Source organism: Furipterus horrens, unplaced genomic scaffold (genome assembly GCF_987537825.1).
Source record: "Furipterus horrens unplaced genomic scaffold, mFurHor1.1.pri manual_scaffold_2, whole genome shotgun sequence".
Classification (NCBI taxonomy): domain Eukaryota; kingdom Metazoa; phylum Chordata; class Mammalia; order Chiroptera; family Furipteridae; genus Furipterus; species Furipterus horrens.
The window spans coordinates 43107515-43133639 of NW_028327172.1; the positions used below are offsets into that span (position 1 = coordinate 43107515).

A 26125-nucleotide genomic window follows, 5' to 3' on the forward strand; every position below is an offset into this window, starting at 1 on the left:
TTGTTCCATTTTTCCCCCATTGCTCCCCCCTCCCAGCCCATCCCTTCTCCCACAATCATATCCCTCCCTGTTGTCCATGTCCATGAGTCATTCATACATGTTCCTTGACTAGACCCTTCCCTTACTTATCCCCCTTCTCTCCCTCCCCCCTCCCCCCTACTGACTACTATTCTAGTCTTTGCCTATTTAGTTCGTTTGTTTGTGTTGCTCTTTAGTTTCCTGTATTAGGTGATATCATATGGTATTTTGCTTTCTTTGCCTGGCTTATTTCACTAAGCATAATTCTGTCTAGTTCCGTCCATGTTGTCGCAAATGGCAGGAGTTCCTTCTTTCTTTCTGCTATATAGTATTCCATTGTGTAGATGTACCACAGTTTTTTGATCCACTCATCTACAGATGGGCACTTAGGCTGTTCATAGCAGCCCTGTTTACAATAGCTAAGTGCTAGAGACAATCGTAACTCTTGTATCTGCTAATATAACTACTGTTAAATGACAATCAAGCACAATGTCTATTGTCTTTGCCATTGCATCTTTAGTACCTTGTGAATTATCTGTAAGACTATATACAATAAATACATATTGATGAATAAATGGATAAATTAATAAATATATCAACTGAGAGATAACAGTGGTTTGTACCTATGACAGTGTGATTTTGCACATTAAAATGTAACTAAAACAAGTAAGGGAAATCTTTAAAATACCTTATTCTTGAAGAAAGAAAGTAATTAAGTTATTTAATGTCTATCTAAAGCTCCAAACTTTAATTATATTGCTAAAATTAGCCTTTCTTAATTCAAGGGAGGTGTTTTATTAGCTCTATTTTAAAAGAAATGAGACTGTTAAAAGATACTGAGTAATTTGTCACTATCTCCTCAATAAAAAAATGATGAGGCTTTTGTTTAAAAACATCACATTTTGTATGTTGATTTCAGGGGGGAAGGGGTATAAGGAAACTAAATGGTAAAGGAAAAGCGCAATAAAAATAAATAAATTCAAAATAAGTAAATAAATACATACATCACATTTTATAAATTCTGATAAATCTGACTTTCCCACCTGAATATAAGATTTAGATATATATATATACAAATACATGTATCCTTGACTCCCATTTATTTAATTAATTATAATATTTAACTTAATTGTATTTTTTTGTGTTCACTTACATTAGACACTCTATGAAATTCCTGATTCTAGCATATGTTTGTTTTTTAAAGATATACTATTTTTATTATCATTCGATGTATGAATGAAGTCTACAGTGCCCAAGAAAGCTACTAGTTGTAGAACCAGGACTTAAACTCACATCTTTACTCCTTCAAACATCATGCTCCTAACTCTACTTTATATTTCATGCCTATAAAACCTGAGGTCTAAGAAGAAAATTGCCAAAATGTGTAGCTTTACCACAATGTGATTGGAAAGTAGAGCTGACCTTCAAAAAATTCTAAGGTTAAAGGCACTGACTTGCTGCTCAGTTGAAAATTCATATATAACTTTTGACTCCCCCAAAACTTAATTACTAATAGCCACTGTAGACCAGAAGCCTTACAGGGAATATACGCAGTTTATTAACACACTTTTAAATTTATATGTATTATACACTGTATTCTTATAATAAAGTAAGCTAGAGAAAAGAAAATGTTATAAATAAAAATAATCAGGAAGAGAAGATATATTTATAATATTATATGCATTTATTGCAAAAGTTTGCATATAATTGGACCCATACAGTTCAAACCCCTATTGTTCAAGGCACCACTGTATATGTGGAAGCCAATATGGAATATATGCATTTTTGTTTATTTCTTTTTTAGGGGAGGAACAACTTGGTATATTCAAATTGAAAGATTGTTGGGAAAAGGTGGTTAACAATCATCTTTTGGAAAACTGGAAAACAAGAATTAAACCAGAATTAGCCAACACAAGGAAAAAATTGTCTTGTTAATATAAATTTCTACCTATTCTATGCAAAGAATCATCTGATAATTGAGAAAGGTCTATAGGTATGTCTCAGTGTTTAGAGATATTGGAAATTGAAAGTGGTTCATTCTATGAAAATTTGTCATACAACTTAGAGTTGAACTATCATTCAATGGGCAAATGGATTAAAAAAATGTAGTACATACATATAATATATTATTCAGCAATAAAAATGAAGTACTGATAAATGCTACAGTGCAGGCAATCCTCAGCAACATTATGGTAAGTGAAAAAAAGAGAGACAGAAGGTCACATGTTTTGTGATTTCATTTATATGACATATTCAGAACAGGTAAATCCATAGAAACATAAAAGTTATTGTTAGTTGCCAAGGGCTGGTATAAATGAGAATATTGAGTAACTGTTTAATGGGTATAATTTTTATTTTGCAGTGACAAATATATCTTGAAACTAGATAGAAGTGATGGTTGTACAACATTGTAAATGTACTAAATGTCAATGAATTGTACACTTTTAAATGGTTATTTTTACGTATATGAATTTTATCTCAATCCAAAGAAAAGAATAAAATAACCACGTTTTCTAGACCCAATCAAATTCATATGTTAATGTTTAATGAGAGTTAGAATCAATGTCTAAAAAAAGTGTATTTGAAACATTCCTGGAGAAATCTAAAACTGCAATTAGATGAAGTTGTATTAAGTCCAGGTTTGGGGTAATGGGGTTTAGCATAAGTGAGTGCATTTCGGGTCTGTTTTTTTTTCCCTTTTGAATATGGGGAAGGGTGGTTATTTGCAGTAAACAGTTTCCTGGAATATATAAAACTAGGGATTTCTTAACCTTTGCTGTTTTCCAGAATTATAGTGCTCAGACAAAGCTCAGCATTGCTAAATATCCTATATTCTTTACAAGTATTAACACATTATTGCTGACAAACACCCATTTTATAAAAGAGAAAACAAAAGCACAGTGAGTATAAATCATTTGTTAAAAAATGACAGTGTAAGTGTTCAAGATCAACGGAGTTTGGACTCCAGGCAGTCTGGTGGCAGAATCTGTTTTAAATTACTGCACTCAGTCAAAAAATGTGGCTATATGTTTTATTGAAAACTGTATGGAATTTCCTCAAAAAAAACCTAAATATTGAGCTGCCATTTGATCCAGCGATTCCAGTGCTAGGATTATACCTGAAGAATCCTGAAACACTAATTCAAAAGAACCTATGCACCCCTATGTTCATAGCAGCACTATTTACAACAGCCAAGTGCTGGAAACAGCCTAAGTACCCATCAGTAGATGAGTGAACGAAAAAGCTGTGGTACATTTACACAATGGAATACTATGTAGCAGAAAGAAAGAAGGAACTCCTGCCATTTGCAACAACATGAATGGAACTAGAGAGAATTACGCTTAGTGAAATAAGCCAGGCAATGAAAGACCAATACCATATGATATTACCTAACACAGGAAACTAATGAGCAACACAAACAAATGAATAAAATTGAACCAGAGGTATGTAAACAAGGAAGAGAGTAACAGTTATCATGGGGGAGGGGGAGAGGGAGAGAAGGAAGGTAAGTAGGGGAAGGGTTTAGTAAAGGAACTAGTACAAATAACCCATGGACATGGACAACAGGGTGGGGATTGACTGTGGGAGAAGGGGCAGGCTGGGTAGGGGGAAGCAATGGGGGGAAAAGTGGAACAACTGTAATATAAAAACAATAAAAATAAATTTTAAAAATTGCTTAACTAGTCATTTCATACCGTTTAAATGAATACTTCTGAGAAAGTCTTTACTCAGGTTTAACTTTGTATTATGAAATAGAGGTAAGCCAACTATTTTTCAGAAAATATGAGTCTATGTAGGCACTTGATTGGGGTACACATTAAATAGAAACTTCTAAACCAGTACTCCCATCACAGTAGCCTCAACACATTATATCTCTTTACATCCTTGTTCTGATTCTGCCTTCACTTTGATAAAATATTTGTATCTGAGACTACTCTGAAGGCTACTAGATGGCATCATTCATAGTTACTTATTTTTTTCTTTCTTTGTTTTTGTTTTTTTGTAAGTATTTTTTACTTTTGTTTAGCATGTATCAATAGTTTATTCCTTTTCTTTTTTTAAAGTGTATTTGATTGATTATGTTGTTACAATAGTTCCAATTTTTCCCCCTTTGCTCCCCTCTGCCCAGTACCCTCCTCTCCCCAGCAATCCCACCCTCCTTAGTTCATGTCCATGGGTCGTGCATATGAGTTCCTTGGCTTCACCCTTTCCTATATCATTCTTTTAATTAATTAATTAATTAATTAATTCGTTATAACAATAAAAAATAACAATTCCCCCCTCTCAGACTTAAGACCCTTTATAATCTTATAAAGGACAATGGGCAAAGGTCTTGTGCTCCTCTAGCTGCTTCAAGCTGGACATAGTCATTATCCTACCTATCCTTGGGTCCAGAAATACCCAGTAAAAGTGGAGGTATAGCAGGGAGGATGGCCTTTCCACATGGGGAAGAATCTTGCAGACTCCAGGTCAGTGGCTATCCCAAGACAACGGCATGTTTGGTTTAATAGGCTGGCATCCTTGTTGTATTCTGAGGGCAACAGATTTGGCAACAGGGTAAAAAGACATCATTCAATCCATAACCACTAGATGACAAAAGGTAGGGATTTAATTTTTCAACATTAGTGGGGAAAAAAGGCTTCTTTGGAGGAAGGTGTGCAAGGCATGTTACACCGGTCCAAAACCCTTTTGCCCACTATACTTAGTTTGGGCTGAGGGGAATATTTTATGTTTCCCCTCTCTCAAAACTCTGGGCCCTTTCTGTCCAAGCCATTACGATAGAAAAAAGAAACCAGTTTTAAAGTGAAGCCCACAGACAACCCCATGCTTGACCAACCCAGCCACTTAGTTCAGCCAAACCGTTGAGTCTCAGGAGGCAGTGATGCAGACAGGATTAAGTGAGGCCTACACAGTTTGTACAATCATTCAGGTAATGAGATCATAGGCCTTTGCCCTATGAAAACAGAACACACATGTTAATCCTTTCAGCTTTATCAACCAGGTCCCCATCCCCTCCCATCTGGCAATCATCAGTTTACTTTCTGTATCTGTGTTTTTGTTGTGTGGGGTGAGGGGGTATAACAAATATAGTGAATTATACCATTTTTAAGACACAGTTCTGAGTTTTAACAAATATATATACCTTCATGTAAATAAGCATCACTAAGATCTAAATGTACACATTAATCACTCCCAAAATATCTCATGTGCTACATTGAGGAATCCTTTTCCCACCAACACTAGGCCCTGGAAACCATTTTTTCAAAATTTCTGTCTCTATAGTTTTAGCTTTTCCAGAATGTCATAAAAATAAAATTCCACAGTTTGTACATAGCTATTTTGCTTTGATTCCTTCACTTAGCTGTTGAGATTTATCCATGTTGTCACATGTGTAGGAAATGTATTGATTTTTGCTATCAAATACCATTATAGTATGTAGCTACAACCATGAAACCATGACTGTTTCCATTCACCATTTGAAGTATATTTGTGTTGTTTTCAGTTTATAGCAATTATGAATGCAGAACAAACATTCAGGTAACAGGTGTATCTGTAGGCATGATTTTATTTTAGTTAGTTAAATACCTATGAGTAGGTTTCTGTAGCTAAGCAGAAGCTTTTTAATTTGATGGAGTCTCATTTGTTTATTTTCTCCTTTATTTTCCTTGCCCTGGGAGTTATATTGGCAAAAATATTGCTATGTGAAATTTCTGAGATTTTACTGCTTATGCTTTCATCTAGGATTTTCATGGTTTTGTGACACATTTAACTCTTTCATCCATTTTGCATTTATTTTTGTGTAAGATGTAATTTGGTGATCTAGTTTCATGTTTTTCCACCTACCAGACCAGTTTTCCTAACACCATTTATTGAAGAGACTGTCTTTGCCCCATTGTATACTTTTGCCACCTTGTCAATATTAATTGATCATACAGTTTGTAGTCAGAGTTTGGCCATGTGACCTGGGCTAGTTAGAAAGCAAGAATGCTGCTGCTTTGATCATGGCAGCTCTAGCTGATTCCACAGCTACCAAGGACTCTGCCTTTCAGACCCGGACTCTATCTGGACCCTTGGAACTTAGGACATATAGAGAGCACACTCTCTCAGGACTTGTGCCTTTCTTTGACTTCACCATGATCCAGTATAACAAGACACATGCTTTCCTGGACTGTTATATGGAGGCTGATGACAACATACCCCAGATCCTGAAGGAGAGAGCTGACAGATAATGGATGGGGAACTATCAGGCTTGGTTTTGGTTTATAGCCTTTCGGGGAGCAAGAGAAGTGCTGGATGTCTTGGGAGAACAGGGCTTCTAGCTGAAGTGCTCCCAGCTCCCCCAAGGTTGGAATATTATAAATAAAGATCTGCTTTTCTCAACTCATTTTGGGGTCATACACCAAGGTGTCACATGAATGAGTCCCAGTTTGCTAGGTAACAAGCTAAACTTGTTACACTATGCAGGGTAATTTTGCATTTCATTAAATTACAAATTATAAGGAGTTGTAAAGTAAAAAGGATATAAAGAGAACTAGGTATAATAATCTGGACAGGTGTGCCATTGGCAATGCATAATTATCTAATGAAACACACAAAAATATTTTATACTCTTTCTTTTTTTAATAAAAAGCAATTTAAAATTTACTCTTCGTTATACAATAAGATTGGTTGCATTACATGGGGCCTGCTTATTTTCATTGTTGCAGCAAGAATATTAATTTATCATACACATCTTTTAAATCTATTTTGCTGGAAGTTGTCATAAATAATCTCAGATTAGGACTTTTAAAACCTCTTTTTATGTGCTGTACTGATGTTATAAAGCCAAGACAAACACTTGTAGCCAGCTTTCACTGACAGTGTACATATACTTTAAAAAATTCTTTTTCTTTTTTTCTTGCATTACTCCTGTAAGACACTGACTTTCCTTAATTCACAGGCAAGCCCAAAACAAGGCCAGTGTACCCACTATAGTGTGGTAAGCAGCAGCTATATAATTTATTCTTAGTTACTTAAAAACTTCTCTTCATTTCTGATTAAAAGACAATCAACTCAAATATAAAATTTTAGGCAAGAGATTGATTCCTTAATCAATGCTTTTAATTATTTCATGGTAAAAAAGGATAAATTCTCATTGAATCTTTGTAAATAACTCTATTGTCATGAAAATAAAAATGCTTAATAAGATTTTCTAAAATCTGGAAGAATCAGGTTTGGATAATAAGATATTGTTTGCAAATGTTTTATTTTGGCTTGCAAAAACCAAATCTCCTAAAATAGTGTGGTTTATAGATAGCTTAAGAAAAGAGAGAAAAATATTTCACTATATATCCAGAATACAAACACTTAAACAGCATCAACACTACTTGAAGATAAAGCTACACAAATCATTCCTCATTGGTTTAATTATTTTCAATTATTTAATTCTATGTAATTAATTTTTGTTCTGCTGGATGTTGGACTAAGGATCTCATGACCTTATCTGCTCTGATAGAGTTCTAAAAAATCATTATTCAGGCCACTGGTATGATCTCACAATTGTTTAAGTGATGCCATTAGAATCCTGTACCCAAGAGTAAATACCTGATACAATCCTTACTCACGGGGTTTTTGGGTAGCCTTTTTTATAAGTAGTCTTTTTTTGTTAAAGACAAAGCATCTGTCCTGTAGCTGATTGCAAGCTCTCTCAGGTAGTGTCAGACTAAGATAATAACAACAAAAATTATTTCTAATTGACAAAATACTTAAAATGGCTATGGCTATTTTGTTATTGGCATTTTTCAAAAGGGAGGTATTAGATGAGAGTTCATATAACAAGAACAATACAATTGTCAAGGAAAGTTTGCAGTTTCTATGGTACACAAAACAAATATAAAAGCATCAGTTTTTTTAAAAAGATGTGTAGGTAAAATATCTATAAGCATAATGATTATGCATCTTATCAAAGACAGTAAATATTACATCTAACTTATGAAAATAGGTGAATTCTATATTTATAGAGAAAGAAATCTTGAGCCATAACAATATAACCCTGAGACATAAGATACAATGAATTTCTTAAGCATATAGCAAGAATATACCAAAAACATGTCATAACTATCAAGTTAAAAGCCAGTACATCTTTGTATGTAGTAAGTAATTGTATTTTAATTAAACCCTCAATTGATAACCATTGATATAAAAGATACTACTTTCAAATTAAATAAACGAGGCCATGGCCAAATAAATTTTTTTGAACAACTGAAATTATTAGTAATAACATCATACTATTGTTTCCTTCAATCAGGCAAAGCACCTGCAAGATTCTGACAAATAGAAATATAATAGGAAGAATAAGAACATTAACAAATACCTGAGAATTACCATATATGAAGAATATAACTTGTAATATTTTTATATGAACAAAACTGTACCAATTTAACCTAAGGAAAGCAGAGCATGTCTTTTAATTTGACTATTTTTCCCTTAAATTCATTAATGATAACATAACAAATAAAATATTTTCAGTGCCTTTCTTTTTAAGAGATGAAAAACAAATCATTGTGATTTTTTAATGATCTTCTAGGAAATCTCAAAGATTCAGATGAAGATATCCTGTCTAAGTCTTAAAATTGGTTTTAAAATTGATGTGTAATTGAAAGTCAATATTTTATTTATTTTTAAGATTCAATTTTGGGAGACAAAAGTCAAAACCTTTAAGTTATCTTAACTTAAAGATAGGATTATAGGTACCTGAGAAGCAATACATGGTTATTTATAAATATTACCTTGCTACAGTAATATGTTCCCCTCTAACTCTGTACTATCCTGAAAAAATATCAACTTGCATTTCCTGTGCAAACTACCAGTCACGGGAGAGAGAAAAATGAACCTCAGATCTTCCCAGGCCTAATAATTTTCTTCATTTGAGTTATTTAGTGTTTTCTTGGAAAGCTCGATTTCCTGCAGTACAAAAATATTTCTCTCAGAGGGGTAGAGTGAAGGATGGTGTATGTTTAAAATCATTAGAGTCAAGTGTTTTGGTTTTGCAACTGCCTAAGGTGATAAATTTCTGTTTTTTATAAATCCTTCTGTGGTAATCTGTTACAGCAGCCTGATGGATAAAGACACACTTAGATAGATGCTTTTCCAAAGAAGACATAGAAGTGGCCAATAAGTATATGTGAAGGTGCTCACTAATCATTGGGGAAATGCAAATTAACACCACCATGAGATATCACTTCATACCTGTTAAGATGGTTATTAACAAAGATAACAAGTGTTGGAAAGCATGTGGAGAAATTTGTAGCATTGTGCACTGTTGGAGGGAATGCAAATGGTCTAATTACTAGGGGAATAATTATGGAGGTTTCTAAAAAACAAAACCAAAAAACTAAAACTACCATATGATCCAGCAATTACCACTTCTGGAGATTATGTGTGTGTGTGTGTGTGTGTGTGTGTGTATCTGTCTTCAAGATATAGTCACCCTCTCATGTTTTGAATTGAAGAGATTTAAAGAGCTGTCTGCCCTCATGTTTATTGCAGCATTATTTACACTTGCCAAGACACTGGAACAACTTAAATGTCCATTGGCAGATAGATAAAAAATATGTTGTATGTACAAACAATGAAATAGTATTCAGTTTTTAAAAAGAAGCAAATGTAGCAGAAAGAAAGAAGGAACTCCTGCCATTTGCGACAACATGGATGGAACTAGACAGAATTATGCTTAGTGAAATAAGTCAGGCAAAGAAAGCAAAATGCCATATGATATCACCTAATACAGGAAATTAAAGAACAGCACAAACAAGCGAACTAAATAGGACAAAGAGTAGAATAGTAGTCAATAGGGGGGATGGGGGAGGGAGAGAAGGGGGATAAGTAAGGGAAGGGTCTAGTCAAGGAATGAGTATAAATGACTCATGGACATGGACAACGGGGAGGGATATGATTGCGGGAGAAGGGGTGGGCTGGGTGGGGGGGTGCAACGGGGGAAAAATGGGACAACTGTAATTGAAAAACCAAAAAATAAAATATAAATAAATAAATAAATAAATAAAAAGAAGCAAATTTTGCCATTTGCAGCAATATGGATGAACCTGGAGAACATTGCATTAAATGAAATAGTCCAATCATAGAAGAATAAGCACTCAATGACTCCACTTATATGAGGTATACAAAATAGTCAGACTCAAAACAGAGAATAGAATGGTGGTAGGAAGGTCCTGAAGGAAGGGGAAATGTGCCACTGCCATATACTTCTGTGTTTATGTAAGGTAGGTAGTTATGTGTTTGGAAAATGAAAGGTGATGGCAGAAAAACAAATACAGTTTATCATTTCTGAATATTAAGGTAATTTCTACATACAGTGAGTAGTGTTTCATGTCTGAAACATACATACACTGAAATTATATTAAAATTTAATGAGGAGTATTTGATAAAATAGAACTTTAGACTACACAAATTATATTACAAGAATATGAATGATACCAACATGTATGTAAATAAATTTTAAATTGATTTTGAACAGAACTGAATTCATGCCAACAAATTGTTGAAACTGTGCTATTGGTTTTATTTTGAATTCATCTGATGCAAAAAATCCCCAGAACTTAGTCCATTTTTGGAGTATTCCTAGGAAGTAAAAATAATTAATGAGAACTCTCAGATCAAGCAGAGATGGAGTCCCAGGAGACTCCTATTTTCAGGGGAAAGCTGCATGAATAATAAAGCAACTCAAATCAAGTCACAGACATTTTTGATCTTGGACATGGATGAGAAAGCTGCTGTTTCAGAACTTGAATAACTGTGCTGCCTTGAGATGCCAGGTGAGAGTGAAAACAAGATCTAAGTAAGTTGAGTTTAAAATAGAACAAATTCCAGAGACCTGGCATAAATTAGTGAGTAGAGAAACTGTAGCCTGTAATACAAGGAATAACTAGGTCTGGAAAATGTTTCTTTCTGTGAAAGTAGCCTTAATTTTTTATTTTTATTTATCCTGAGATATTTGGACAATGGCAGTGGCCTCATAAAATAAGTGGGCTTAATGTAGTCTTGAACTGAGTAAGTGGAGAACTATCCATGCCCATGAGAACATTGAACACGAGATTTAGCTCATCCCTAAGATATTCTGAAAATGCCAAAGAACCCATGGATGAGCAAAGGTGTTGCAAAGAAATCTGGCAGCAGATTAGAATAGGCAGAATGTGCTCTTATACAATGAGATAAATCTTCTGTACATTCTTCCATCTTACCTGTCCCAGCATAATTCTAAATTTAAAAGTATTGTTATAAAGTTGCTGGGACTAATTTTAATTTTATTTCTTTGTATTAGATATCATGTAGGATATTAATCATTTTGATCACTTCTGAAAGTCTCACCCAAATGATCCAGGTTGAGATTTTGGCAAATTAAATTGTATTCCAAATGAAAGCCAAAAGCAGTGGGCAGGGTCCTATGTTTCTCATCTTTAACAGAAGGACAAGAAAGGTGAGACTTTTTAGAAAGATCATTTATATTTTTATTGTTTTTTTTTTTTTTTTTTTTTTAGTACTCTGCCTTTATCAAGAATTGGACTCAAATAAAACTTTAATTAAAGCACCTGGAAAATACTTAGGCTATTGCAGTTAGAGTCTGTATGTTCCATGAAGGCAATGAAGATTTTGAAGGGCATATTTCATAAGGCCCACTAAAAAACAAACAAAGAATGATGTTAGTAAATGAAGATGGTGAGAAATCATGGTGATTAGTTGATGCAAAAGGTTATTGTTAGTGGGGATGACTTCATATAGATGTGAAGAGTGTGTATGTAATACATCTTTAGTTTCATTATAAAACATAAGTAGAAATGAAATGGTAGAAAATAATAAAAAAGCATCCAAAACACAAAGTCTGAATTTTATTTTAAAGAAAAGAAACAGAATTATGTCAAATGTATATAAAGTTTTCTAAATTATTATTTCCAATTTCTATATTTATTTTTTGCATAAAAAGCAGATCAAAGCACACTAGTTATCATTAGTCTGATGTGTATTGGGGTTGACCAAGGCAGAGAAATTTTATAGAAGAGTGTGTTATTGCAATGATAAGGCAAGGTGTGAATCTACATTATATTACTGAAGATTTTTGTATTTAATTTAAAATACTGTTGCATCAATTGTATGACAGGCAAATCACAAGCTAAATGCCCATTGATAGATGAATGGATGAAGAAAATATGTCATAGGCATATTATGGAATTTTATTCATTTAAAAAGAATTAAATCCTGCCACTTTTAACAATGTGGACAAAAAACTGGAGATTATTAAGCTAGGTAAAAAAAAGCAGATGCAGAAGGACAAATACTACATAATATAACTTATATTAGGAATAGAAAGTAGTTAAACACATAGAGGTAGGCAGAAGACTTTTTCCTTTCAATTAGCTAACATTTATGGAGAATTTGATCAAAGTATTTTCTATTTTAGACTTTTGTTTTATATATGAGTATTACACAAATAGGATCAGTATCAAATTAAAGTTTTCAAAAGGTTAACAGTTATTTATTCCAAGGTATATGCACTCAAAGTATAAAAATATTGTCATGTTTTAATACTTGTTTTTGAGCAATAAATTTATTTTAGGAAAGGCATGCTACCCTGGCATCATGCATTATGTCAATAGTACGAACTCCACAATCTCCACCTTCCTGGTGACAGGCATACCTGGTCTGGAGGCTGTACACATCTGGATCTCCATACCCTTCTCTGTCATGTTCTTCATCATTTTGGTGGGCAACATAACCATCATTGCAGTTATCTGGCGAGAACAGACTCTCCACGTGCCCATGTACCTCTTCTTGGCCATGCTAGCTGCCTCTGACCTAGGTCTATCCTTCTTCACCTTCCCCACGATGCTGAGGATCTTCTGGCTGGATGCTCGGGAGATCACCTTCTCAGCTTGTTTCATGCAAATGTTTTTTATCCACACGTTCCAGGATTTTGAGTCAGCTGTCATACTGGCAATGGCTTTTGACCGTTTTGTGGCCATATCACGTCCATTGCACTATTCCTCCATCCTTACCAATAGTGTAATTGCCAATATAGGTCTGGCCATTGTAGGGCGAACCTTAACTATACAGGTACCCCTGCCTATCCTCTTGAAGAGGCTGTGCTTCTGTCATTCCAATGTACTTTCTCATTCCTACTGCCTGCATCCTGATATCTTAAAGCTCTCCTGCTCCAACACCAGGATCAATAGCATTTTTGGATTATTTGTGCTGCTATCCACTATGGGGCTTGATTTTCTCCTTATCTTTTTTTCATATATTCTGATACTGAAAACTGTACTAAGCATTGCATCCCATGGTAGCAGACTCAAGGCTCTCAACACCTGTATTTCCCACATCTGTGCTGTGATCCTCTTCTTCACACCTATGATCTGCCTGTCTACACTGCACCGCTTTGGCCCAAAACTTCCCTCGCATATTTATGTGACCATGGCCAACATGCATTTTCTCATTCCTCCTGTCATGAATCCCATTGTGTATGTGATAAAAACCACACAGATACGAGATAAAATTCTGAAACTCTTCATCAAAAGAGGATCAGGAACATCCCAAGTACCATTTATAACATGAATGAGCACTATCCTAACAGAGAAAAAAAATGCTTCATGAAATGAAGAGCTTGCTAATTAATATTCCAAATGCCCTCAGAGACTCTGTTTGACCACTGACTCTTCTGAATAAAGTTGGACATAAGGTTGGATAACTATTTCTATTCTATGATCTGAATGAAAACATTGAATAATAAAAATTATTCAGTAAATTAAAAATTTGAAATAATGAAGTCTCCTCGTTATTTCTTAGTACAATGGTTCATGTTATTTAGTCAGAGAAGTTTGTAGTCTTATAGTTCATCTTGCAAAGAATGAGTAAAGTACCATTTTTTATCATCTGTATATGTATTATCCTTGATAGAGTGATAGTTATTGAGTAAATACCTACTTTATTTTTTACTTTTTGAGGAGCTGGACATAACTGAATTAAACTAAGTTTTTGCCTTCACAGTGGTTTGTTTTCTTGATGATATTGCTGTCCAAGTAAGAGACAATAGAAAAAAACAAACAAATAATAACTAATATTAAAAAGAAATATAAAGCCATGAAAATTACAGTGTCAACAATCTCTACCTAAATTTGCACCAACATTTTTATTGCCAGACTCTAAATCTCTAGCATAATAGTCTGTCTTTCAAGCACGTTCACACCCTGACTTCACTGCCTCTGAACTTAAGCCTTGAGATCTCTAATCCTGGTCTTTAAAACTTTCACCTTATCTAGGTCTATGATAACATTGCTATATCATGGTCTTTTATATTCACTATGGACCATAATACTCCAAAAAAAAGCTCCATCAATATTTTCTTGTTTTTTGTACTTTTTAACTCTAAATTAACTTTGAAGTCAATTTAAATAACTTCATATTTTCTACTTTTGGTGGCATTTTCCCACAGTTCAAAGCTGCAGTTTCACATATTTATGGCTTTCTCCCAGTCCTTTACACTTCACATCACACACTCTCTTCACTTTCACATGCATGAAAAATCTATTTTTAGATATGCCATTAAATGCTCCATTCCAATCAAAAAAGGATTGTAACTTCCTTTATTCAAAGAAGACAAAACTATTTTTCTCTTTGAATAAATTTATTTTAAGATCATCTCAGATGTTCAACTTTGCTCTCCACCCATTCTCTTCTGTTGGTATATTATTATTAGAAAATGTTTCAAGCATTTAAAAGGTGAAGAAAATAATAAACAAACATGCATCTATGTTTTCACTTAGTTCTATTTAATTATAATATTTTGTCATGATTTAGTGAAAGTGTAAGCACAAATTATATATAATAAAGGTAAAGATTTATTTGTATCTCACTGAATCATAGACTTTAACCTCAGTCCCCAAAAGTAACCACATGAATCTGAGCTTGTTTATTTTCTTTGTTTTATTATATTTAATGTATGTGTGTATGTGTATATAAGAAGCATAGCATCAGCATATATAATAATAAACATATATATGTTATATAGAAATGTTTATAGTGCTTTCTTTCAAAAATTAAGGATATTTTGCCCTCACCACTGTGGCTCAGTTGGTTGGGCATTGTTCCACAGAGCAAAGGGTCACTGGATCAATTTTCAGTCAGGGCACTTCCCTAGGTTGTGGGGTTTGGTCCCTGGCTGGGGCACATTGGAGAGGCAACTAATCAATGTTTCTCTCCCTCCCTTTCTTCCTTCCCCTCTTTATAAAAACAAATAAATAAAATCTTAAAAGAAAACACTTAATGTTACAGGGTAGTTTTTGAATATTTACCCATATTCTTATATGTAGCCTGACTATATTCATTTTCACTGTTGTAAACATGCCTCTGATGTCCAGGTGATAAAAAGGTGACTCAGAGATTCAGTTCTTCAGATTGTCCTGCCTTTTGTTCTACACTATACATTACATTACCATTAATAGGATTGACAATACACCTAGAACTCTGCATATTCTTTGCACCTACATAGTCCTAGTCTCTGCCTGAGAGCTGTTGGAATAATTTTATTACACCCACTATCCTTATATATGTGAGACTTCCATTTCATTTCTTGATTTTAATCCCCATATAGCTACATAAAATTCCTTCTGACCTATATTCTGCTCTTTCAACCAATTTATTTTTCTCACTCTTCTTATATCTTTATTGCTTCCTGTGAAAGGCTAAATATTGGCCCAACAAATATCTCCACATCTTAATTTGTGAATATATTACCTCACACGGCAATAGGAATTTTGTCAATGTGATTAAGTTAAGGAGATTTTAACATGGGAAGATTACCCTGAATTTCCTGAGTGGGCCTCATGCAGTCACAAGGTCCTTGTCAGAAGGCAGAAAGAAAGGAGTGAAGACACTATGTTGATATTTTGAAGATACAGAAATATGTGACCAGCTCCAGTTAAGAACTCTGGACCTTGAAACTCAAGCAAGCTTCCCTGCACAGATATCTCTCCTATGTCTCTGAGGTTTGGAGCTAGAGAGAGCCTTTCAGAGAAGAAATTTTCAGATGCCTGTCTGTGACTTTTCTTGCCTTTACTGATGTATATTTTTTCCTACTGTTCTTTCACAGTGTATAACTTTACTTTGAACTGTGTGAGTGTTTCAATTGAAACACTGAACTAAAGGTTGGTTGTGTGCGCCTGAGATGGCTCCTCTACCTCTTTCCCAATGTGGCTCCCATCTCAATTTCCCAGGCCATTCTTGCCCAACTCCTATTGCAACCAAAAGTTGTACCCTAAATCACTCTTCCTCAGCTGAAAAACAAATCCAGGCCCATGTTATGTGTTCCTGGTGAATCCTTTTAAATCACCTCTACCACTTAAAATCATTCTATCAGTGAATATGAAGAACTCACTTTGAGGAGAGAGGGAGGAGGAAAAGAGACAATAGCTGTTAAAAGTAAGCTGTATGTTATTGTACTAAAGACCAATTAGTGCAAAATGAATTTATTCTGGAGGAAATCTATTAATATATCACTCATGGAAGTAGTGCTCTAGATATTTTTCTCTTACCCACCCCCGAAGATATTTATAATTTAAGAAAAAAAGCTGCATTTAGAGGAAGGGTGTTGGAGGATAGAAAAGATTGTATGTCCTAAAAATACAAATAAGATTTAAGATGATCTTGGGACCACAATAGCCATGGTCTGTGATATATGACTTCTATATCTAAGGAGCTAAAATGGTCATAAGCCTGGAAGAGAAGAAAGGAAGCCTGAAGCAGAACTGGCTGCACGTTCTAAGCTTATATCTTATATCAACTGTAGAGCTGTCAAAGACCCACAAGAATTAGCAATAGAGAGCTCTATATGGCACATGCCTCTTTGATGTTTCTCTGAAAGCCTATACCGCAAGGACTGAATGTGAGCCTCCAGGGAGAAGCAGAACCAGTGTTTTATAAACCTGCTCACTCAGCACTATGCTCACGTAAAGGAGCCTCAAAAGGCCCCAGCTGCTTCACAATATACAGAACTTGTGTCTCTGTCTCGGGGTCTGGTGAGTGAGAAAAAAAACCTCAGGCTAGATTAGCTCAAATCATATTGCATGTGTTCTGGGGATGGAATTGAGAGAAGTCATAGATATGGTTTCAAATTCAGTACAAAGATCTCTGAGTCAAAAAGGGCATTTGTTAGATATACACAGCACTTCTGATCTCTTCATATGATATGATCTATAGTTCTGGGAAATGATCCCTGGACCCTCTTTTCTCACCCAACAATCACTCAATTCTTGCTCTGTCAAACTACATTTATGTATGACACATATTACATAATGTTTCTCAGAAAGTTTTAAAAGACTTCTAAGACATGGAGTTTCACATTTTTTTTAGAGATGTTGCAGAGTCAATTTAGCAAAATTTGGACAAAATGACTTCGAAAAATGTAAAAATTTTGTCTATGATTTTTTCTGGCAAAACTAATAAGAAGATAGGATTTGTGTTGCTCACTTTGCATCAGGAAATAGCATGTCAAAGTTTCATGAGGGAAGGGTAATTCCCACATCAGCTCTCACTCATCAGTGGACAGCATGAGGAGAAATAGGCAGGGAAATACATGCTTCTAAGTCTGCTTGGTTATATCTACTCAGTTCTTAAACACATAGGACCATAACTGGGCCTCCTAGAAATACCTCTTTATCTTCTCATTATTTATCACTACAGCTACCTCTGGTAAAATGCTATACTTTGGATAAACATATTATCAGAATTTGGCTTTCTATATGCCATTACCTCTCTGAAAAGTCCAACAGTTTGGCTGACCCATAATAGTCATTGAATTATGCTATAAGTATTAGTTATACTATTCACAAAATGCAGTGCTCACTACTGCTTTACCTTCCTTGCTTTCCCATCTCAGGTAATTCCCCACGTTGCTAGTGTCTCTGATTATTCCCAACCACCCTCATAATTTGTGAGGATCTATTCTCCTTGGGAAGACAGCAGCTTTTATTTGTGATGTGTCTGGGTCCCTATGCAGCTCAAGACGTATCCTTGGTCAGACTTGGGCACATTGACTGAATCTATACCTATGTCTCAGCTTAAGGGTCTGAGAGTAGTAGATTCTCTTTTCTGACATTCTTAGGAAGTGGGATCAAAATGGACATTTCCAAGTAGCCCTCCTGATAATTCCAATTTGTAAATGGATCACCAGCTTGCCACATATCACCTTAGGCATATCTTTTGAATATAAAACTATCTTCTTTTCTACTCTTGTCATGCTTCAGGGGGGAATATGCTATTTCATTCATATTAGCTTTTTAAATATTTACCCAGAAATATGATTTCTAAATCTCAGATATTTTATTTTATTAATAATGATAAGCTTTCTACACATAAGAATTTCCACATATTACATTTTGTGGGATAATGCTTTTCTTCCTTTTGAAAACACACTGTGATTAACAGCCTATAAGTAAAACTTTTCAGAGGCAGGTTGAAGGATATAAAGTTTATTTATTGCCTATTTTTCCCTCTGTTATCAAAATTGAGAGATATTTTTTATTGTATAATTAACACATTTTATTTATTTAAGGCAATAATATTACCTAAAAAGAAATACAGTACTTAAGAATACTGTATTTGATATTTAAATGCATTAAAATTTGAAATCTGTACTGTTGTAGAAAATATGTTTTGCTACATCATTGTATTTTCAGTTATATTTTTTATTAGAACAACACAGATGACTCCTAGTACTCACCCATCCCCACAGGTATACCGACACAAAAGCCCAGTTCTCCTCTTTCTATTCCAGAACTTTTCTCAAATCCAATAGGCTGCCTCTACTTTTTGCTTTTATTATAAGTGAGATTTTTGCCATTATTATTATTATTATTATTCCCCCATGATTTTCCCTATAATTACTGCCAATCTTGGTTTGCTGTTCAATTATCATGTTTTTTTAATAGTGACACCATTGCTCACCCTTCATAGAATTTCTTCTGTGCGTTTTTCTTTGATGAAGGGTTACCATGTGGAGTGGGGATTATAGGTATTCACAACTTTATAGAGCATCATTATAATTAGCTTGCAAAAAAGAATTAGAATATAATGAAGACTGTTATACTGGTCACAACTGCCACATAAATGACTCCCCATGAATTTTGAGGTCTTTATTGTTAAGAAAATGTTTCTAAGATGTTGAGAGAGAAAATTATCATTCAGTTGGACTTAAGATATGTGACCAAAGTGTCCTTTGAACTCTGTGTACTCAGAGTTCACATTTTATCCATTTCTTTAATAATTGTTCTTGAAGGTACCCAAGATCATTTTTTAAAAAGGTAAGTCATAGAAATTAGGGTGTGGATCCACAGTGAAACCTCTTATCTGTCCTATGGTCAACGCCTTCATGAACTAGTTTATAGATACGTCTATATTGATCAGTGGATTACTAGAGCTTCAAAGGCAGAAGCTCTATATTGTTTCATTATCTTACACTGAGTGCCTAGTATGAGCTAGTAAGTGGGTGATGCCATAAAAAATATATTGTGTTTCCAACTACAAATATTACCTAGTCTTCATCTTTTTGAACTCACATGTATGTAACCAGATATTCAAACATTTTTAGAGAGCACCCTGTAACAAAGATTGAGAAGATATTCAAATCCAGTAAACTTTCACATCAAGCAAAAACCCCTCCTGGAGACTTCTAGTTGTGATATCATTTTAATCTCTGAATCTCTTTCCAAATGAACAAACACTATATATATTAATATCAGGAGTTCAGAGTCAGTATTAACATTCTTATAATTTATTTCCTAACTCCTAAGCTTCTTTAGAGTTTTATATTCTGGTACTAAAGCTGATCTTGCCTATGTACACAAACTCTGTGCTCTCAACACAGTTTCAGTTTGCATTTTTCAAACCTTAAAACATCTTCAAATAAGGAAGGAATTTCTCTCTCTGAATGACCCAAATATGCTTCTGAAAACTAGGGCAAACCACAAGAAGATAGGCAGCACTTCTCCCTACTGCCAATACCTAACGGATTGATATTCAGTACTATGAGACAAGAAGAGCAATATCACTCTGGAAGCAAGGGCTATTGGGCCCCAATGGGATGAGATGATAGTAAAGTGCTGTGAAAGATAACTTTTGCTTTTTCAATATTTTTTCCAGGCAAGTCCTTCTCAGAGTTATGGCAATTCCTAGCAACAATAATGCCAGCAGCTTCTGCTTCATACTGATGGATCTCCCAGGACTAGAGACTGCTCACTGCTGGACAGCTATTCTTATTTGCCTTATCTATGGCCTCTCTTTGCTGGGCAATATTATCATAATGTACATTGTCAAGTCTGTGCCCAGACTTCATACACCCATGTACCTCTTTCTTTCCATGCTTTCAATGGCTGACTTGGGCCTCTCAGTTTCTACACTGCCTTCAATGGCAGCAGTCTTCCTCCTGGGCCAGAGGAAGGTGGGAGCTGCAAGCTGTTTTATGCAACTCTTCTTTATTCACACTTTTTCAGTCATTGAGTCAGCTGTGTTATTGGCCATGGCTTTTGACCGCTGTGTGGCTATCCGAGAGCCCCTACGCTATGCCACCATTCTCACAACCAAGCGCATTGGGGCCATTGGGCTGGCCGTTGTGATCCGTAGTGTTGCCCTTCATCTGCCCCTGCCTGTACTCCTTGGGAGACTACAATTTCAGCCTATGAATGCTCTGTCTCATTCTTATTGTGTTCACCCTGATGTTCTAAGGCTGGCCAGTTCCAACACTCTTGTGAACAGTGGCTTTGGGCTGTTTGTCATGCTTTCCACTTTGGGGACAGATGCTGTACTCATTCTCCTTTCTTATGTGCTGATCTTAAAGACAGTATTGAGCATTGCTTCCAATGCTGAGCGGCTCAAAGCTTTCAACACATGCATTTCCCACATCTGTGCTGTTTTACTCTTTTATACCCCACTAGTCAGCCTGTCTGTAATCCATCGCTTTGGGAAAAAGAAACTACCAGCTCAGGTATATATGCTTCTCTCCTATCTGCACTTTCTTGTACCTCCAATGCTCAACCCAATTGTCTACAGTGTAAAAACCAAAGAGATTCGAGTACACATTCTGAAGATGCTCCATCCCAAAAAGTTCTGAGCCCCAGTGACAAAATATTGGTTGTGATAGTCAGCCATATGACTGAAGACATTCTAGAGAAGAGGTAAATTGTATATTTCATCTGATCAATTCATTATTCAAAAACATTTTGGTGCTTCCCCTGCTATCAAACAGTCCCTTTCCAAAGGGAAAAACCATGTTTCTTATTCTGCAAATGTCAGTGTTGATCTGTAAAACCTCGGGTTCTTATGAGAGAAACAGTCTTTGAAGAGAGAATCATTTACATGTAAAACAGATTGGAAGAATAGGATTTAATGACCTTTAAGTTCTCTTTTAACTGAAAACCTAGACTACCACAAAATTAAGCTCAGAAAGACCTCCTTTCATTGTACTTTCTGAATGTTTGGCAAATATGTGGAATCAAAATATATTTTTCTTCTGATTTGCATATTAACTATATCTAGCTCTTTGAATGAAGTTAAAGCCCTGCTCCTCACTTCCTAACAGATAAATGAGATATTCTGAGCCCTCAAAAACTACACTGAGATACTGTAGTTCTTGAATGGTAGATGCCACATACAACTCAATCTTCTCCAAAGAAAATATATTACCAGTATTTGGTATATTCCCTACAGAGTCATTTGTTTAAGTTACACGTATTTATCTCTGCTGGGCCACCTCCTATTTAAAGTATACAGAAAACAAAATAGAATGTTGGTTCTTTAGTGTGAATAGTTTAAATAATTAGGGGAAATAGGCTTTGAACATATAATTCTCCAGTAAGTCATAGGTGCTTAAATGGCTGACAATGCAGTTTAGAAGAAGGACACCAAGGAGGGTGAGTTAATTTAATCAATGGAATTTTGAGAGATACTTCTTTGAAGCAACAAAGTTTAAGTGGAGACTGGGAAGATGAAACATTTAAGCATGGTCAATAAAGCCTTTCTTGATGTTGGTTCACAAGTTCCCCCCTTATATGGAGGGCCATGAGAAACCAGAGAAAGAGGCAGACCCTCCAGATGACAGGTTTAAAAAGCAGAGAAACTTAACATATGAGAAATGTCTTGGCTGGCTATAAGATGAGTATATCTCAGCACCTGTCCACCAGAATCTTAAAATTTTATATAGAAGCCATAACAAGGTTCAGTCACATACACCATCCAGATGGTCTCACAAACACATTGCTCTCTCAAGATTGTGTTCTTGAAATCTGGACCCCATTGTGGGAATGATGGGAAGAGTGTACGCTCCAAGGAGAGGACACGGGGTGAGGAGCCACCAATTGTCCAAGTCCAGCATGTGAGTAAAACAGTGATCACGTCCTTTTCATGGCCTCCTTCAACACACGATCTAACCTGATCTTTGTACCCACTTTGCATTCCAGAAACACAAACACAGTTGAAGTGCAACATAAACACTTTGTAGTTTCCTTCATCCTGTAATTCTGCAATGCCCAATGCTCTTCCTCCTTTGATACGCCTGTACTGTACTCTCCCCACCCCGCACATACAGATCTATTATCAAGGCACTGAGGATGCCTTTTGTTACCCTCCTTCCACACTCCCTTTCAGCTTAGGTAACCCTCCTCATGATCTTATATTATCTCATACATGTTTAATTTACTAACATTTTAACAGTTTTATTGAGATATAATTGACATATAATAAATTGAACAAATTTAGAGTACACAATTTGATAAATTTGACATATGTCTACACCTATCAGATCATCACCACTCATGATAACAGACAGATTCATTACCCCCCAAAGTATTTTGTTGCTCTTATATTCCTTCCCAGCTACGTTTCTCCACATAACTTGTCTCAAACACTGACGTAATTTTGTTACTACAGGTTAGTTTGCATCTTTTTAAAACTTTACATGAATGTATTCAAAAAGCATGTGCTCTCTTTTTTTCTTTATTTTGGCCTGGCTTCTTTCTTTCAACATGATTATACTGAGAACTAGCTGGGTGGTTCATACATTATTCCTTTTTATCACTGGATAATGTTTTACTTTATAGCTATACCACAACTTGCATTACATGGTAAAGTGCCATGTAAATCAAGTATTAATTTACAAAAAGTTATATTTCCCTTCATATTCACTGCATGTAGTACTCTATATTCCTTCGCATAAGTATGCATTTATATCTGCTATCATTTTCTTTTGGTCTGAAAAAATTTAACCTTCTCTTCTAGGGCAATTTTGATCATCTACAATGTCTCTATAGCTTTTTTAATTATGAAGAAAATTTTACTAGATTTGAATTATAAATGGAAATAATTTTTTCTTATACCACTTAAAAATATTATTTCTTACTTTACAATATATATATTTTATTACATATACATGACTGTTTATGCTAATATATATTTTTAAATATCTAAATATATTTATCATAACTGTTTGGGGGTTCTTTTCTTCTAACTTCAGAATTTCTGTTTATCTTGGATCTCTTTCTATCAGCTCTTTTCAGTATTCTACTTTTCTGCTTTTTCATTTGTCTATTTTTATCTGCCTGTGAGCATTGTAAATGCTATATTATTGAGTATTTAGGTGATATTATCTTATAAAAAGAGAGTTTGATTTGACATAACAGCCAGTTCATGTACTGCAGGATCACACTGATTTTTCTGCATTCTGGTCTTAAGCCTTATCAGGGTGGATGCGCATTAGCCCTTACTCTTGGATTACAGTATTCTCCTTGAATTACCTCCTATTCACTCTGTTGGTGAGGAAGAGATTCTTATCCTAGGGCTATTGGGGTGGACAAAATCACAGCACTTGACCCTGGAAAGATAAGTTTGACAGCAGTTATTTGTTATAGGTACTCACAGACTGGGGAAGGAGGACACTGCATGTCAAGCAAGGGACATAAAGGGGGGTTGTACTTGGAACAGAGTGAACCAGCAGGAACTGTGGGAGGCAGACTGTAATAACAAGAAGGTGAGGTTATCCCTTGTTATTTGATTGGCTTGTTTCAATAATTTCATGGGCTGACAGGGAAGTGAAATACATTAGTTGAAGTGGAGTAGGTCTGATTGTTAGGGTAACTAGCAAATGGGATACATTTTTTGCTGGATGTGGGGCATATCTGGTGAAAGTAGAGAAGTTTATGGTTAGGCTTTTTTGATGCCTTCAAGTTTCAAATGTCAAAGTAGCACATGATATTGAATCTTAAATTTAGGCTCTAGAGCACATTCTCTTACTCCCGTGATGTGACCATCCAAGGTTTCAAATGAATGTCCAAAGTATTCAAAGAAATATTTCCATTCTAAGTGGTTGGAAGTCCAATCTGTGCTATGAGTCTGTGAATTCCAGACTCTCCATTCAACTTACAGCCCACATCTTCCTTCACAGATGTTCCCTGCCATTCTTTCTGGAGTTTTGCCCTGTGAATTTTCAGCTTAGTGTCTAGTGAAACTCTCAAGTGGTCACCTAAGCATATTTCTAGGACTTATGCAACTTCTTCCTGTCCCATAGGTACCCCAAATTTTAATCCATAATAGCCCACCTAAAATCAATTCTCTGTTCCCTCCCTCCAATGATGAGAGAGCTGCTCTCAATTGCAGTCAACCTGACTGTCTGAGCCTATAAAATACACTCAGACAGAAAGCCTGAATGGATATGAAATTCACCTCTTATTTTCTTTATCACAAGGAGTCAGAGTTCTGCACTGTCTGAGTCACTTTATATATTTTGCCTAGAGTTAGAGCTGTTAATTGGCTGGAATATGTTCTATATCCCTTACTTCCTTATGACATATTACATTGAATTAGAAAGCTTTTGGGAAGTCACTATTATTGTGCATTCATTCTCGGGGGTTTTACAAAAAGTGTTCCCACAACAAAAAGGGTTTTTGTTTTCTTTTCTTTTCCACTTATATTGTGAAACAAAACAACTTGCAAAACATTATTTCTGTGGGACATAAGCTACCTGCCTTTGTTTCCAATGCTGTGGGTAAGTTTGTGATTTCTATTTAACTACAGATATATGTCCTCAAAGTCGGAAAGTCCTTCATTTTACTGAACTTTTATTATTTCTGTTGCAACAATAAAAAGTTTTATTGCTGCATTTGTGTGAATGTAATAATAGTAACAAAAATTATTAGATGTTTAATGTGATGTTTTATAACTGATATATTTGCATATTTTAAATAAAATATTATTATGAAATAATAATAATAATTATTATTATTATTATTTGAGTATTGACAAGCTGTCATAATGTTTTTAATTAAGTACCCTATTTAATTCTAACAATGATGTGAATTAGTTTCTTTCACTGTGCTCATTTCACTGATGAGGAAACTGAATCAATAAGAGGTTAAATAACATGCCAAATACTAGAGCTATTGGGTGACAGACCTGACATTCAAACCCACACAATTTAACCACAGGGCCATTTGTTGTTCACCATATTTTCTATAACCTCCCATTGATAGTGCTATTACATTTTACAGACATGAAAAATGAGGTTGAAAGAGCTTATGCAACTTATTAATTACCAGTGGAAACTATCTTCAACTCAGGTCTTTCTGATGCTAAAGCTTGCACTTTCAAATAGCCAATTACACTTAATTACAATGTAAGAATACTCAATAACTGAGACAGATTTGGACAGGGCTAAAAGATTTCCAATCACAGTGGAGTCTCTTTATAGTCCATTGCAAAACTTGTTTGGTAGTGACATGGTTAAAGGCAGTTGCCGCCCCAAAGCACGTGGTGCCTGTTGTGAACTCAAGGGATAATGTCCAAGAATTGGCTAGTTTGTTGTAAAATTGCTCTTTATTGTGAACTCCCTTTCATTGTAACCTGGAGGAGGGTAGACATGTTCTCAGCTCTTGTCTCCTTGTGGGTAAGTCAATAACATGGGGTTTTGAGAGGAAATGGGTAAAGCCATTTGCTCCTTATTAATGCTCATTTAAGAATAATGTTAATAATATGTTTTGAGTTAAGACCCTGAAAAAGTACAGTATATTAAAGATTTAGAGGA

The 26125-nt window shown here is 35.1% G+C and overlaps 2 protein-coding genes across 3 annotated transcripts; both read left to right on the plus strand.

Annotated features, from left to right (window-relative positions):
* The first annotated feature begins 7491 nt into the window (after positions 1–7491).
* On the plus strand, positions 7492–13620 carry LOC150018345 (olfactory receptor 51G2-like). Of its 2 annotated transcripts, XM_090267727.1 has the most exons (2): positions 7492–7514; positions 12666–13620. In XM_090267727.1, the coding sequence occupies exons 1-2, from the start codon at positions 7492–7494 to the stop codon at positions 13618–13620; spliced, it is 978 nt and encodes a 325-aa protein (XP_090123853.1). The 2 variants fall into 2 exon arrangements, with proteins under 2 accessions (XP_090123853.1, XP_090123854.1); XM_090267728.1 differs by lacking the exon at positions 7492–7514 and having other exon boundaries at positions 12649–13620.
* A 6598-nt stretch (positions 13621–20218) lies between these two features.
* Positions 20219–21166, plus strand: LOC150018346 (olfactory receptor 51G2-like). The gene has a single exon (XM_090267293.1). The coding sequence runs from the start codon at positions 20219–20221 to the stop codon at positions 21164–21166; it is 948 nt and encodes a 315-aa protein (XP_090123419.1).
* The last annotated feature ends 4959 nt before the right edge of the window (positions 21167–26125 follow it).